Genomic DNA, 17,317 nt, shown 5'->3' on the forward strand with positions numbered 1-17,317 from the left:
ACGTGTACCCCACAATTTCACTCCTTTCAAGAACCAATCACGATGCAACCATGCAGGGACGACCAGCGTAGGGACGCCGTCGTCCCATGGAACGAAGCGTCCCAAGGACGACAGCGTCCGCACATATCGTCGTCCTCACATCACACACAGTAGTATATAGAACACATTCATTTGCACTTTCATAGAACTTAGCTCACCAGCTATCAATAAAGCATCTTTACATCAATAAGCCTAACACGCATTACTTGATCATTAAGAAACGTGACACTTCGCATCGCTCAGCATCACGCCCTACGTTATCTGCAAACATAAACCTAGTACGGACTAGTTTACCTGTTTGGAAACCCAACCGTCACACGTTGATAGCTCTTGTTCAGACCGTACCGCGTAACGCTGAGCAATATCCACGCAATGGCACCTGCTACTCCAAACCGCCCTTCAACCGCAGGACGTGCCCAGCACGTTACTCCCCCTGAGGAACCACGACCCCTCGCAGAGGAACTGCAGGAGGTCCCAATGGAAACGGACGAAGAGGACGAGATACAGAGTCCTCCTATTCATCCGAATTCCCATGAGGACGAAGTCAAGAAGCTCAAGAAAAGACTTCGTGACCTGGGAAAACAGCATGACACCCTCCTGGACAACGCCAAAAACAACGCCAAGATCGCGCAAAACAGGATCGAGGCCTTGGAGAAGAAGGTGGCCGACCTCGCCGAGATTGCAGAGTCACTCGGAAAAACAGCTGAGAACAGTCAGAAGCTGTACAAGGAACATATCGAACACACCGCAGCTCTTACTGCTACCGGAAAAGACCCTGGAGAGATCCTTAGACCCCGTCAGCCTGACTCGTTCAACGGCGACGCCGATAAATTACAAGGATTCCTCACCAGCCTTCGGAGTTACCAAATGTACTACCCGATTCAGTTCACCACCGAGGAACTGAGGGTTCGACACGGGATGGGATTCCTCAAGGACAAGGCGTTACGAATGATGGAGCCTATCATCCGCGACTATGTCAATAATCCACCCCACGAACGGAAGCAAATGACCAAATATGTCTATGAGAAATACGAACACTTCGAATCCGAACTCAGGAATGCTTTCGGAATCATGGACGAAAAACGAATGGCGGAAATGAAGATCCGGCAACTCAAACAAAGAGGATCAGCTGCAGACTACCTAGCTGAATACCGCTACCAGGCAGCCAAGTTAAACTGGGGCGAAGAGGCCCATATGGCACAGGTATACTTGGGACTCAAGTCCGAAGTAAAGGATGCCATGGTGAACATTAGGCCCAAGCCCAAGGATTTAAACGAACTTGCCAGCATCGCTGTAGAAATCGACAACCAGCAGTATGAACGACGTAAAGAAAAACAGGCTGAGAAACACGGAGGATCATACAACCCCCGGTGGAACACCAAACAGCAAAATGCCAATCAAGGACGCAAGAGACACGTCGACACTCAACACGGAACTGAGCCTGGACCCATGGTCCTCGGGGCCACACAGCGAGACAACAACAGAAGACCCCGCGACATGTCCAAAATCAGGTGTTACAATTGCAACAGGATGGGACATATGGCCAGCAAATGCCCGGAACCTAAGAAACCTAGAGACCCTAATCGAGGTAAGCAAACACTAGGAGCAACTAACGAACAGGACCCTCAGATGGCCATCAAGACCCAGACACTGGGAATGACACGAAGTCTGTACGACATGGCGGAAACCACCGCCCTGTATGAAGACTACACGCCAGCAAAAGAATGGAACCCGCACCCGGACAGCTCAATCAGAGAGCCCCGGGATATATTTCCCACTTACGAGGAAGCAAACAAAGAGAAACCAGAACCACGAACTAGGGAAATCCAAAATCAACTCCAGAGAGAAAGGCATGCACAAAGGATGCGAGACGAAGAAGCATACCGCAAAAGGATGGCAGAATACAACGAAAGGAGAAAACAGAAACTTCGCGACGATCCTGAATACAGAGAACGAACAAACGCCCGACACAGAAAATACAAGCAAGACAAGAAGAATAGCACACAAGATGCACCCACCGAAACCCTAGGCATGATGAGAGAACAAAGACTCTCAAAACAAGGAACAAAGGAATACCTAGAGGGTCTACAAGGGAAGGACGCTACCCCTAACAAGGGCAAGCAACCCGAAGTACTCAAACAAGTGGATGATATCCCAGTTAGAGTCACCCTACAAGACACCGAGCAGGCATTCCAAAAGGCACGAGAGGCAGGAGCAAAGATCCGCACCTACCACCATCGACAATCCCGCCACATGGGACACAGAGGAGGAGTAGCACGAGAAACCGCACGATACCTCCGCAAACAAGATGAACGCCTGGAACAGAAATGGCAACAACCCTACGAACAACTGTTCGACGAAACAGGCAGCAGGATGTGGACCTCACCCGAAGACAGGTACACCCAGGAAGCCAGAGAACATGGCGAAACAAACAAACTCGCACCCCTGAACATACGCGCCTACCACATGGACACTGCTACAAACCCACTCCACAGGGAACCAAAGTTCAACGTCAAGGACGATGTAAGAACATTTCCAACGCATTCAGAACATGAGGAACTATCGTGGCTCTCATGCAAATATCATTGGTGTAAGGAACATAGACAAAACAAGGAAGACAACGACTGCTTTCCTGTGACGATTCCTGGCACACCGAACGACAAGCCCTACCTAGCAACTGAAACAGAAGGATACCTAGTACACCTATGGTACGAAAATCTCGGAGTAGTGGAATTACGGTTCCATATGCCGTACTATCGCGAGATCCAAAAGAACAAGAACCTCTGCGAAGGAATCAAGCAAATGACGCTGGAAATCACAGAAGTTGAAAAAGAACTCGAAGCCTTGACCTTGAAAGAATGTGCGAAACAAGGAAGCACCTTCAAATCCATCGACTTCGGCGAAGGATTCGATCAGGCTTCAATCGACGACACCAGTTCGGAGGACACGATGCCAGACAGCGAACTCGAAGCCATAGAGGAATTCTTCAAAAAACCTCACGACACCAGAGGGAAGCCAACAGACGAACAAAAGAAAGCATGGCGACGATGGTGCAGATATGAGTTAGAACTCATGAAAGAACGACAAGAACTAAGCGAGGTGGATCACATCGAAGGATGTACGGATCCGGAAAAATGTCACCAACTATACCTCGAAAACATCGGAGCGTTACATGACAGACAGATGACGGAATCCGAAAAATATGAAGCACGTCTAAAGACATCTGAAAAACAATACGAAGAATTGGAAATACGCTTTCAACAGCGACTATTCGACGACGAATTCAGCAACGATTGCACCGACGGCGAAGAATGCGCAGACAGCGACTGCGAACAAACTCACAAGGACGCCTCGGGAAAAGAGATACGCTTCCTGTAACAACAGAGCCACAGGAAAGCGCCAGACAAGGACGGACAAGACCCGTACCTACAAGTGCTCTGGGAGCCACACAAGACAACAAACCCGATCGCCTAGTGCTACGAGCTCAGATCAAGGGAAGATGGCTAAACGCATGGATCGATAGTGGAGCAAAGAAGAACTTCATCGACCCAAGAATAGTCACAAAGCTAGGATTACCATGGAAGAAGAAGCGACTGTCATACCGACTTGTGAATGCGGAAGGACAGTACTTTGATTACAACAACGGTATTGTGGATCAAGAGATTGATCACCTCAAGGTCCGTATCGGAGGAAAGAATCAAGGGATAAGCTTCGACATCATACCTTTGGGAGAGAATATGGACATTCTACTTGGTATGAACTGGCTTAGACGACAAAACCCGCACATCGACTGGAGGACCGGCCAGATCACTTTCCCCAGTGACCCCGACAGCGATAGTAAAACGATCACGATGAGCAAGAAGAGATCTCAATCCACGACTAAAGGAGAAAGCGTGGACCGGCATGGAACAAAGATTCCACCACCTCCAAAAGGAGTACGACACAAGCACAAGAAAGGCCAAAGAAATAAAACAGAAATCCTAGGCATTCTCCAACAACAAGATCCAAGAAAGGACGAACCACCAACGACAAGCCAGGACCGACTAAAAAACATTCCGAAAGAATACCGGATATACGACAAACTGTTCAGAGAAGAATTAGAAACAGGAGTCCCCGAACACAGCCAATGGGACCACGAAATCAATCTCACAGACGACAACTTACCATTTCAGAAGTTGTATTCGCTCAACGAAAAAGAGCTACGAGTACAGAAGGAATACATCGACGAGATGCTAGCAAAAGGCTATATCAGGGAATCTAGTTCACCCTCAGCATCATCCATGTTCTTTGTACCAAAAAAAAAACGGAAAGGATAGACCCGTCATCGACTACCGACCGGTCAACGCGAAAACCATCAAAGATCGAACCCCGCTTCCGCTCATCACGGAACTCAAGGATCGGTTACAAGGCAAAAAGATCTTCACAGCTCTAGACCTTAAAGGCGCGTACAACCTCATCCGTATCAAGGAAGGAGACGAATGGAAGACGGCGTTCAGAACCAGATTCGGACTGTTCGAATACCTGGTAATGCCTTTCGGTCTCACCAACGCACCCGCAACGTTTCAGCGGATGATCAACAGCGTACTTCGACAATACCTCGACATCTTTGTAGTCTGTTACCTGGACGACATCCTAATCTTCTCGGACAACGAAAAAGAACACAAGGAACACGTCCACAAGGTCTTGAAAACACTACAAGACGCCAAGCTATTGGTCGAACCAGAGAAAAGTCACTTTCACGTTACGAAGGTAGACTTCCTGGGACACACCATCACACCCGGAGAAATCCGAATGGAAAAGAAGAAGATATCCGCGGTAGCAGAATGGAAAGTACCCAACAACGTCAAAGAAACGCAAGCCTTCTTAGGCTTTGCCAACTACTATAGACGATTCATTAAGGACTTCAGCAAGATCGCGAACCCCTTAACAGAACTTACGAAGAAGGATAAGCCCTTCACCTGGAACGACAAGGCACAAGAAGCCTTCGACGGGCTCAAACAATCAATCCTCAGCGAACCCGTACTAGCGATGTTCGATCCCGACAAGGAAATCGAACTAGAGACGGATTCATCGGATTTCGCACTAGGAGGGCAAATCGGTCAACGAGACGACACAGGAAAATTGCACCCTATTGCCTTCTATTCACACAAGTTGCACGGAGCAGAACTTAACTATCCAATCTACGACAAGGAGTTCTTAGCAATTGTCAACTGTTTCAAGGAGTTCAGACATTACTTAATGGGAAGTAGACATCAGGTCAAGGTTTACACCGACCATCAAAATATTTCGTACTTCGCCACGACACACGAACTCAACCGACGACAATTACGCTACGCAGAGTACCTATGCGAATTTGATTTTGTAATCATCCACCGCAAGGGATCCGAAAATGGAAGAGCAGACGCAATCAGTCGACGACCAGATTACGACACTGGCACTACCAAAGCAAGAGAACAAGTGCTAGAAAAGAACGAAAAGGGAGAATACCGATTCACCCAACAAATGCAAACATTGGGATGGATACAAGCAGCAGACACCAAAGAAATTCCAGGAGATCCACAAGAGTTTATCCAAGAATTCCACGCACATCCACTACATGGACACCCAGGGGTCACCAAGACCCTGAAACGGCTATTACAGCAAGGATATCGCACGACACGAAAGGTAGTAGAAGAGGTTGTCAAACAATGCGATGTCTGTGCTAGAACGAAAGCACGACGACACAAACCCTACGGAGAACTACAACCAATCGAAGTTGCAGAACGACCATGGAGTTCAATCACTATGGACTTCATAACTAAATTACCGTTATCTGAAGACCCCTCAACCGGAATCTTTTACGACAGTATCATGGTTATCGTGGACAGACTCACGAAATTCTCAATCTACTTACCCTACAGAGAGGCAACGGACGCAGAAGTCATGGCCTACATTTTCTACGACAGGGTAGTAAGAGAACGAGGATTACCCAAGGAAATCCTATCGGATAGAGGACCGACATTTGCCTCTAAATTTTGGCAATCGCTTATGGCACTCATGGGAGTCAAACACCGGCTCACAACGGCTTTCAGACCACAGGCAGACGGACAGACAGAACGAATGAACCAAGTGCTAGAACAGTACCTTCGGTGTTACATCAATTACGAACAGGATAACTGGGTTGAGAAACTACCGAACGCCCAGCTAGCCTACAACACCGCCTACAACGAAAGTACGAAACTCACGCCGTTCGACGCAAACGCCGGATTCACCCCAAACGCGTACTACGACGCTCAAGAACCCAAGAATGTGAACCCCGCAGCCATTATCGCAAGCGACAAGCTGAAGGAAATACACGACGAACTCAAGACAGAGCTAGAATTCGTCAGAAAAAGGATGCAGAGACACTATGACCCTAAAAGGTTGAAGGGACCAACCTTTAAGGAAGGGGACATGGTCTACTTATCCACCAAAAACATCAAAACAGACCGACCAAGTCACAAACTGGACTACAAGTACCTAGGACCAGTTAAGATCAAACGGAAGACAGGGAAGACAGATACGAATTAGATCTACCCCCGACATCAGATGTCACCCAATCTACCATATCTCGATGTTAGAATCAGCCGCCGACACAATACATGTCAAGACCGGCAACGAACCCCGACAAATCACAGGACCAGAGGTATACGAAGCAGAAGAAATCAGGAAGATGCGCAAAGAAAACGGCAGAAAGGAATACTTGGTGAAATGGAAAAACTACCCAGAAAGCGAGAATACGTGGGAACCAACTAAGCACCTTGTTGGTGCCCAGCGGCTCCTGAAGAACTTTCACCAAAATCAAACAAAGGCGATGCGTTCAGAAAATCATCCCCCAAACCAAGAGAAGACCAGTCAACATCATTAGGAACATGATCCACCTGGAGATCACGCACCACGGCATCTTCATGAGCATCCAACATGGACAAGATACCATCCTCCTTCTCGACTTCTTGGAGACCACGGCGAGTGGCCTCAGAACGTTTCTCCTTCACCCTAGCACGAATCTTCCGGATACGAGACAGACGCCCAGCAGCCGCAGCAAGACGAGATTGCAAGGCCGCCATTTCCTCATGAAGCTTCAAAAGGTCATCGCTCGCTTCATCCTCATCCACCTCCAGTTTCTTCTCCTGCTTCATAAGGGAAGATACTAAAAGCAATCAGCGACAAACAAGAAAACACAGAAAAGAACTCACGAGAGGACGCCACCCGCGTACCATCACAAGGTTTTCTCTTGCGCACACATTCGCTACAACGACTGGAATCGGGAGACATCAAACATTTGTCCCCATTACCTGCCCTAAAACAACGGGTGCACGGCATATCCGCTTGCTCGCCGGACAACGCAACGGACTCAGCAAGTTTGGCAACGTCACGCTCCTTTTTTAATTTTTCTAACTCACGTTCCGCGTGGGTCTTGCGAGAATACTGTTTGGAGACACGGTCAGACATTTCGCGACATGATGATGAAAGGTTTAGGTTAGAACGCACCAAGTGAAATTCGGGATGGACAGGGTATGCAGGTCTCGAGGACGAGGCCCAACGGAGGGGAGAGATCGTGTTACGACCCCAGCGGTTACGTCACGTGTACCCCACAATTTCACTCCTTTCAAGAACCAATCACGATGCAACCATGCAGGGACGACCAGCGTAGGGACGCCGTCGTCCCATGGAACGAAGCGTCCCAAGGACGACAGCGTCCGCACATATCGTCGTCCTCACATCACACACAGTAGTATATAGAACACATTCATTTGCACTTTCATAGAACTTAGCTCACCAGCTATCAATAAAGCATCTTTACATCAATAAGCCTAACACGCATTACTTGATCATTAAGAAACGTGACACTTCGCATCGCTCAGCATCACGCCCTACGTTATCTGCAAACATAAACCTAGTACGGACTAGTTTACCTGTTTGGAAACCCAACCGTCACAATAATATCCTTTATCATAGTAGGTGTGGTTATTTACTGAAACAAGGGTATATACACTCTCGTAGGACCGTTACCTAAACTGAGGGACCTTGATTTCTTTTGCAAATCAACCCCTCTTTTGCTAGTCAAGGGACCCCGGGCGACGTGCAGGCCCCCCTAGTAAGGTATCCTCGCATATTCGCCAGGTTCAGATTAGGGGCAAGACGTCGCTAATACGGTGTATTGGTGTCAATGGTACTGTACTACTTCCGCCTTCAAATTAGTTCCCCACGGGGTAGCCGCAGGGGCCAATTAGACATGCAGATCGGTGTAGAGGGGGCGCCATTGTCGGAACCGCTAGCGATCCGCAAATTGTACCGTTTCGGCTTCACCCGGCTGAGACCAGGCCTCCCACACGGCGACAAGCACCAAGCCCACGACGACGACTCTCGTTGCGGGCGCAAACGACTCATACATTGGCGGCCCTTTCAAGCCAATGAAGCTGCACCCTCCACATCGCCAACTTCACAGCCCCCACCACTAACAGCGTGACAATCTTCAAGTCCCATCCTTGCCCTAGAGTCATCTGTTTGCCCCCATGTTTCATGCAAAACTTAGCGCATAATAGAAGCACATGCCAGGCAGTTGAATTCGCAGAGCGATGTCATCTCTAAGCCTATTAAATACTACTCGAAAGGGCTGTAGATCAAAGCAGCACATCGTCTCGGCAGTGATCGGAATGGTCTGGTATGAGTTGGTATTGGTATGGTAAATACCGCCAAGACTTGGTATGGTTTGGAGAAATCTCAATACCATGGTATTACCGGTATACCAAGTCATACCAGTAAGGCTAAAATGGGCTAAAAATAGGCTGAGTTGGTGGCGCTAGGCGGCTGGGTTATGGACCAAACTGGCTAGCGCCTCAAGGTCAAGAATTTTCTCGGCTCAAAATTACAATCCTACAACCCATTTACGGTATTGAGGTATCACATATGGAATCTCCAGTTCCAACCTCGCCGTCCTCTCTGGCTACGAGCTCAACGCCATTATCCTTCAAGACTCCTACACGGTCGCGTGCTCCCACACTACCTGTCTCGGCGCTATCACCTGCTCCTCTTCAGTATCCCGAGCCTCCAGACGAATTTGTACAAGTCAATATCACATACTTGAATCGCGAAAAGACCACAAAGAAAGCAGCCCGTCTGGGCTCATCACATGTATGGAAGTATGGTCTTGCTACATCCGAGACAGATGTATTACTGCCACGAGTGTGCAGCCGGAAAGCACAAGCAAGAGCTATTTATTATCAATGGCACGTCTGGAGTGAGAAACCATCTTGAACAGAAGCATCAGATCGACCCTCAGAGTGGTATCAAGAAACGTAGTCGGACACGGAAGTCTGTACTGGAGCAGCAGAGGAGCGCGGCTGCGACTAATACCTTCTTCTGGAAAGACTCAATTGAAAAGTTCAAAGAACTCCTGGTTCGTTGGATCGTGTATTGCCACATCGCTTTCTTCCAATTTGAAAACCAGTATTTCCGCGAGCTATTATTCTTTTTAAACCCGGCGCTTCTCAGTCATCTCCCAAAAGCAACGAAAACTATCCGAAGTTGGGTTATGGATGCCTTTAGGTCGAAAAAGCAACGGCTCAGGGAGGACCTCCGGCAGGCGAGGAGTAGAATCTCCATTTCCTTTGATCTCTGGACTTCGCCAAACCCTTACGCTGTTCTTGGGGTTATCGCCATGTGGATCGACACTGCCGGCAAGCGACAAACTACCGTTTTGGGTATACGACGTGTGTACGGCGAACACATTGGCGAGAATATTGGGTCAGTGATTCTTGAATTGTTAAGAGAATATGATGTTGGCGGAGATCAGATCGGATACTTCATGCTGGATAACGCCTCGTCGAATGATACCGCTGTTGAGTTCATACTCAAGGAGCTCTGCCCATGAATGACGCCCAAGCAACGCCGCCATCGCCGGCTTCGTTGCTTGGGCCATATTATTAATCTCTGCTGCCAGGCATTCCTTATGGGCCGGGACTGCGAAAGGTATTTTAGCAAAGCTCGAAAAACACTATCAACGCGGAGACTATGTGAAGGTGGAAGAGCTCTGGAAACGATTTGGGTGCTTGGGTCGGCTTCACAACCTCGTGCGATACATTAGGCTTACCCCGCAACGTCGTGAGGAGTTTACTGCAATAATTGTCGGCGGAGATCTCGCCGAATTCGATAGGCTCGAACTTATCCAGAACAACTCGACACGCTGGAATTCGTGGTTTCATTCAATTACGCGGGCGTTGAATGTTCGTGAACGTTTGGAGATCTTTTCAGCTCGCCATGTACCTGGGAAAGGCTCTCATGGGATTGCGAACTTCAAACTCGATGGACAGCACTGGTTCGAGCTTGAAAAGATTGAGCTTGCTCTGAAGGACTTCTACGCCACAACTTTGCTCTCTGAGGGGAAAAAACATCCCTCACCGACTGGTTTTCAACTCTGGACTGCCTTCTTCGAGAAATAAATGAAACAAAAGATCACTACGATACAATCGATACCGAAGACGACAATAATTTCACATGGAAGTTGAAGTCACGTGCATCAATTCAATCAATCCCATTTAACGCTCGCATTGATTGATTCAATTCCACCGGGATGCTTTCAACGTTGACCATCGGTTGAAACTGGCGATAATGGCAGTGGTTCAGGGTAGCGCCCAATCCGTGTAGTCCCATGAGACGCGTCCACAGGACCCCTACTAATACTTTTGCCCCGTATTTTTGATGCCCGTGACTCTCCCACGAAGAGGAAATGGGTTTGCAAGCATTGTCTCCGGAGGGTCAGGTCCACGGTGACAGACTTCACTGCGGTTGGCACACAGAATGTCGAGAAACATCTGATCAGGGAGCACAGACTTGTCGACGAGTCCGAGAGGAGGAAGCCACCTGCTCTTTGGAAGGGAAAGCAGGAAAAGACACGCCCAAGAAACATTGTGGGAGGAAGAGTACAAACCACTACCGACTCTTTTGAATTCGGATGAAGAACCCCCATTCAAGCGTTTGAAGGCAATGAATGCACTCGAAAGGCACTGAGCTCGCTCACAGGACTTCGTCTCTGGCAGGCAGGTGTTGGGAAAGTCCATGGAGTAGGGGCCAAGACGAATATAATCACTGGCTGTCGAGTGCCGAATCTAAGAACGACACTCTTGTGACAGATCCCATCCAATATTGGTGGAAGAGGCGGAGAGACTACCCTCGACTGTCGCGAATGGCCCTTGACCTAGTATCAATACCGTCTATGTCGGCAGAGTGCGAGCGTTTGTTTAGTGTTGCTGAGCAAATGGTGCCACCGCTGCGGACTCGATTGGAAGCTAGCACGATAGGAATGGCACAGACACTGAGGTCATGGGTGCGGAATGGCCTAGTCGACGCGGCTGATAGCTTGATTGATGTGTCAGAAGAGGTTGGAAATAGCGTTATATGGGAGGCAGAGGAGGATGACCTAGACACTGGGAAGTGAGCATTGCGGGACTCGACGCGCGTGTGATGTTCAACATCTTCAATTCAACGCCATCAATTCAATCTAGAGTGCAGTGGTTCAACTCCACTGGCCAAATGCTGAGTAAGCTGTCAACGCAACGCCACGCGAGGACGAAATTGATGGAATTGAATTGATCGCCAGCCTGGACGAGGATGTGAACTAGTAGAAGCCCTGAGAAAACACATAATGCTCGCCTTCATGTCATGTAGCACGCTCGTTGGATAGATAACGAGCTGCTGGCGACCTAAGCTTTGGATAATAGGCCATCCTTCTCGAACCATTCTTTGTCACAAAGAATGCATAGTTATCTAATCGTACGCAAACGGCTATCCAAGTCCTGAAGTGCTCGTGCGGGCCCGGTTAAGCACCTACTGCTTACTTATGGTGGTATGGAACGAATTGATGGCAATCTCGGGTGGGTCCCTGGTTCGGGACGGAAAAGTGATCAAGATAGCTACAGCGACATATATCAATACTGATCAAGAGAAATATTTGTCCGCCTGGGTTTCCATCTATTCCAATTTTGGGCCTTCGGCGACCCCCATCCTTGGCAAGGTAGATTCCCATCGCTCGACTCCGAGGAGAACAGGTTCACCTAACCAAGCCGAACGCTTGGCCGGTTGGTGGATAAAACGAAAGCAGACGGAAGAAAACTAAATAATGCCTCAGACTTCCATTGTATCCAAGAAGTGGAGAATAAAAAGTCCAAAGATCAACCCCGCCATGCCATGCCTCTTAGAGCTGATTCTAGGGCTTAAAGCAGCTGCATAGTAGCTTATGGTCGCCCAATTGTGCCTCGGTGGCTACTTTTCACATACTGTGTTGGACCGTCCCCAGCACCCAGAGAAAAGATGATTATTAGTCATTTTGGCTCAGACAGGTGAGAACGTGGACGTAGTCTTTCCTCCACTCTATTAAAGCTGAATCAGCCTGAGCGAATCGGGCATTGACCGACGCACGATGGGATATTCCTATTCGACCTCTGAGTAGTTGGCTGAGTTGTCCCAAAATCGCGAGAGCGGAGGAGTCTACGAACCCTATCAGCAACATGGATCTTAAGTTACCCTGCGGGGTGTTTGGCTGGCACAACTCACATGAGGGTTAGACTGGTCATAGGGGCTTGGAGCGTTCAAGTCCATGGGCCGCATGTAGCCATAAGTCGTATAAGGGATCAGCTCGTCGTCTCTAGGGCATGACTCCCGCTTGGTGGTATCGCTAAAATGCGTCATTGGGGAAAGCATCATGGGCGCGGCGGAAGTATTCAGGTAGCTGGGGTGGGCGTTAGTAGTAGCCATGGCCAAGGATGTCTCAGGAGAATCGTAGGGAGCGACGAACATCGCATCAAGAGTCGGATAAGTCCAGTATGTGAACTGGGAAAGGCTGTTGGAGCGAGCCCGGTCGTCGTGGGTGCCAGGGAAGAAGAGATCATCAGTCGGCTCCCTGAGAGGAATAAACTGACTCTGGGAGACGACTGGATTGGCGGAGGTAGCGGGCTGCGGCTTTTGGGACTTGAAGGATCGCTTCGACTTGGTGGTCTCCTGGGCCTGCTTACCGGACCCGGCAGGTTCAGAAGAGTTAGCACGGCTCTCGAGGTCCTCGAGGCGTCGCTTGAGCTTCTTGCCTATAAGCGGGCATTTATGTCAGCTATGGTTGGGAATCAGCTTTGGAATCCTCGGGAGGCAATTCCGGGGGAAGTCAGCCTCTCGGAGTTAGCGAAGAGAACGTACGGTAGTTGCGCTGAGCAATGCGGTTCTGTATCCGTCGACGCTCAGCAGTGTCAGAGATCTTGGTCCAGTCCTCGTCAGGGTCAGCAGATGCACTACTGGTACTCGAGTAGCGTCTGCGAGGAGGAGCTTCCGCGTAGGTGGGTAGTGACATGAACATGGACATTGTGGTAGTGGTTGTAGCTGGTTGAGTAGAGAGTTTGAGTCGGTGTGTCGTCATGACCTAGCAATGAGCGGACGAGATGGGCGAGAATACACGGGCTTATATGCCGACGGACAGGGGGACGGCATGGGTGAACGAGTAACAAACAGCACCAGCCAAAGCGCACCTTTAATACAGCGTGATGTCGTTACGACTGCCAATAGTTTGCTTATATGCTGGGTATTAGGGCCACGGTAAGAGACGGAGGAGATGGAGGTGACAAAGATGGGATCGAAGCTCCAATCTGTAGACACGGTCGGGGCTCTCCCCAAAGCTGTCTGTCGTTTCATTGCGGGCGGTACGAGTCACGAAGAGGCGCTCGATCTCCGGGAATGCTCATAACTGAAGGACAAGAGACTGAACAACCCAGCAAGAGAAAGAGACAAGAGGCATAACGGACTCAGATGGCAGAAGTACCGCCCAGTGCGGCTCAACATCGGACGGCATGTGCCTGGGGTATATTGGAGGGGCGTGTGATATGCAGAAGTGGGGATAAAGTTCTTTTCATCGGTTAACTGGACCTGTAATAAATCAATACTGTGGGAGTCGAAGGTGTTATTAAAGGGCTTAAGTCATGTGTCTGAGAGTAGCACAGTTCCTTACATAGTATCCATATCGCAGCCACCAGCAGGTCGGACCATCTTAAACATACGGTTTCAACAGCCTGCAACGGGTAAATTCCCCGAACCCCTCCTCAACCTGATCACTACACACCTTAACTACCGCGCAGCTTAAATTTTAGCGCACCGTGTGGCGCGAGTCAGTATCACATAGGCAAAGCTTGTGCTTGGAATGTTCTTCGAAGGCGCTAGCTCGTAGCACCACTATTGCTAGCGCCCAGTCAAGCTGACAACTACACACCTAAACTACCGCGCAGTGTAACGTTTGGCGCGTCGTGTGACGTGAGTCAGTATCACATAGGCGAAGCATGTGCTTGGAACCGTAGCATGCTGCACTGAAAGGATGTGAGGCTGGCGGTGATAAGGCGAACGCAGCCAAGGTAAAAGATTGCCAAGTGGTGATCTCCTGCGTGCTCAGCAATAGGCGCTAGGCAGCGGGCGAGCCGTGGCACAAAAGTAAAGAGGGGGCGATGGAGAGGGTGGGTGAGCTAGTTCATCGGTACCAGACACCATTATGTGCTCTAATAGAACGCAGAGTCGGGTGGGTTAATACTCGGCGCCTCATAGACCTTGCTTGTTATATTCCAGGACCAGTTGCGACCTCATGAGGTCTCGACACGCACGCAGTGCTAAGAGGAGGCAGAAGCCATTAGGTTTACGTGTATCCATAGATCTACTCTTCATCCTACCATTATATCGCGGCTACGCGACGAAAAGTCTGGAAGACAAAGCTCCATGCATGCGCTCGCTAATCAGCTAGACAAGGAACGCTTTTAAGCCGAGTACAGTTCGGCCCACATAGCCGGATCACGCTATTCCGTTAGCTCGCCCGGTTTCTTAGCATCCCTTCAGGCTTACCCCGACATACTATTACTAGACCGCACGTACAAGACGAATCAGCATGGGATGCCGATCCTCGGTACGATTAGAATCGATGTTTGCTAACGACCTTTTCGCACAGCCCTTGCATTCTTCCGTGGCGAGACGGAGGATGATATATCTAGGCAATAGATCCGCTGAAGTTCTTATACGGACAAAATAGCGCGGCGAATTGTTGTGTCGCCTGTATGAATACTGGTGTGAATGCTGCCCCTTCCCCCTCCTTAATGCTTCGTCCATAGTATGCGAACAAAGTAGTGCTCGGTTAATGCCACGCCGTCTTCTCTCGTAAGCCACTACCAGCTATCAACGGCCAAGCAACAAGCAGTACTACAGACAACACCGGTCGGGCTGACTTCTACTAGTGTTGGCACCCCATCATGGGCTCAATGAACGAGGGAGCGTTTAAGGAACGCATTGCTTAACCAGCTTTCAGACTAGAGATCTAATCAAGGGCTACAGCAAATTCAGGTTCTAATTGAACTTTCGAGGTAGTTTTATATCGCAGTACGCGGCTAGGTACCACATAAAGCCATGAGAAAAGATAAATAGTAGCGGAAGTTGTTGACCAGAGACCCCCCTCCTACAACATGTACTAGGTGTTGTTCTTTATCACACCGGTTGCCTTGTCTGAACACTGAACGCTCTGAAGCCTCCACACAAGCAAAACAGAGTCCTTTGGCTCAAACACTTTCACCCGCATTGATATTTAAAGCGTGACACCGGTCGACCGCTTATAGAGCCTCGTCAGCGTATTGACCCTCGGTGTCAAACTCCAAATTGCAAAATTAAGTCTTAGAGAGCCTAGTGCGTTTAAGAGTATCAATACAACTATCTCCTTAAGTTATCATAAGTTTCCAGCCTGTACCTCGCCCCACATGACCCTTGTCGGCAAGGCGATACAGGCGGGGCACATAATATTTAATTTCTTAAATCTTACATAACGGACAAGCGGGCGGTACAGTATACTATGTAGTGGAAAATATCCTACCCTATAGTACTTTAAAACTTAAATAAGATAGGTAAAAAAGTTAAAATTTAAAATAAATGAATAAATAAATTCTTAGGCTTGGTTTACTAACTTATACTAAGCTGAATTTTTATAAATTTTTAAATATTTTATTTTCTTAGTAAAACCTTATTATACAGTACATATCACAATATTACCTTACTTTCTTACTAAACTATAGAAAATACTATGCGAAGAAATTCTAGAAAAATATATTGAAAATATAACTTATTATAGTTAAATAAATTAGGTTATGTCTGGTTTTCAGACTTTTGAATTTTTAAGAATTATTTAAGCAACTGCTTTTAAGGTAAAAAGTAGAGGGTGCCACTTGCTTGTCTATGCTGCTCGCTTATCATTTATATTAACTATATTATTAATAACGTAGTTGATAAGCGATCCGACCAGACAAGTGATCCGACCAAAACACTGTACAGCTAAAAATAGCTTACCCTATAGTAATTTCAACCTTAAATAAAATAGCTAAAAATCTAGTAAAAATAGCTTATATAATAGTACAGTTAGCTTTATTAAAAAGTAATTTTTTAAGACTTTTAGCTATTTTATTTAATATAAAAAACTTTAAAATACAGTGTATTTTACAGTGTAAATAGACTTTAAAGTTTACAGCTATATAGAATTTTTTAAAAATCTAGAAGAATTAATATAGCTTAATTTAGGACTTATATATAGGCTATTAAGATTATAGTCATTTTAAGCTAAATTTAAAGCTTTTATGACCTTTTAAAATTCAGCTTTTAAGGTGTAGGTTAAGTTGGTCGGATCACTTGTCCGGTCGGATCGCTTATCAACTACGTTATATATAATAAACATGCGACGCATCCAAGTATGTGACGCACTTTTCCTTCTTAGATTTAAATTTTTTATCTAATTAATTGATTCCTTGATTACTCATACTATTAAATATAGATACTAAGGCTAGGACGCTTCTTGCGCTTTTATAATGATATAGTGGCTTGCGAGCCCGGAAGACCTACTGTAGCTGCTGGAGGCAGCCTAGGCTCCTTATATACTGATTTGGAGGGCAGTCCAGTCACTTTGTGACTGAAATTACCATCAGAAACGCACTGCGGTTCCTGGTTCTGACCAATCACCGTCTAGCATCTTCGCTCCATGTTTCCCCCTATGGAAACGCACTACGTTTCTCGTACAGCGCTCATGAAATCGGAAAACCTGAAACGCGAAACGAGACGCGTTTCCGTCTTCTGACTCCTGCTAAGTTCAATGACTTAGTGACGCACTGAGCGTGCTTAAAGGGTTAAAGTGAATGTGATGAGCAGCAGCAAATATGTTGATTGATTATTGTTCTTGGTTGTTTCTTGTGCGGGATATTCCATCCCGCAGAGT

General features: G+C 47.7%; 1 protein-coding gene across 1 annotated transcript; it reads right to left on the reverse strand.

The window, feature by feature from the left end:
- Nucleotides 1–12,570: 12,570 nt before the first annotated feature.
- On the reverse strand, nt 12,571–13,405 carry FOBCDRAFT_295972 (uncharacterized protein; the record flags this gene model as incomplete). The annotated part of the gene is made up of 2 exons (XM_054705759.2): nt 12,571–13,136; nt 13,243–13,405. 2 exons carry the CDS (start codon nt 13,403–13,405, stop codon nt 12,571–12,573), a joined length of 729 nt encoding a protein of 242 aa, XP_054561734.2.
- Nucleotides 13,406–17,317: the final 3,912 nt, after the last annotated feature.

The sequence above is a fragment of the Fusarium oxysporum genome, chromosome VII (genome assembly GCF_013085055.1).
Source record: "Fusarium oxysporum Fo47 chromosome VII, complete sequence".
Taxonomy (NCBI): domain Eukaryota; kingdom Fungi; phylum Ascomycota; class Sordariomycetes; order Hypocreales; family Nectriaceae; genus Fusarium; species Fusarium oxysporum.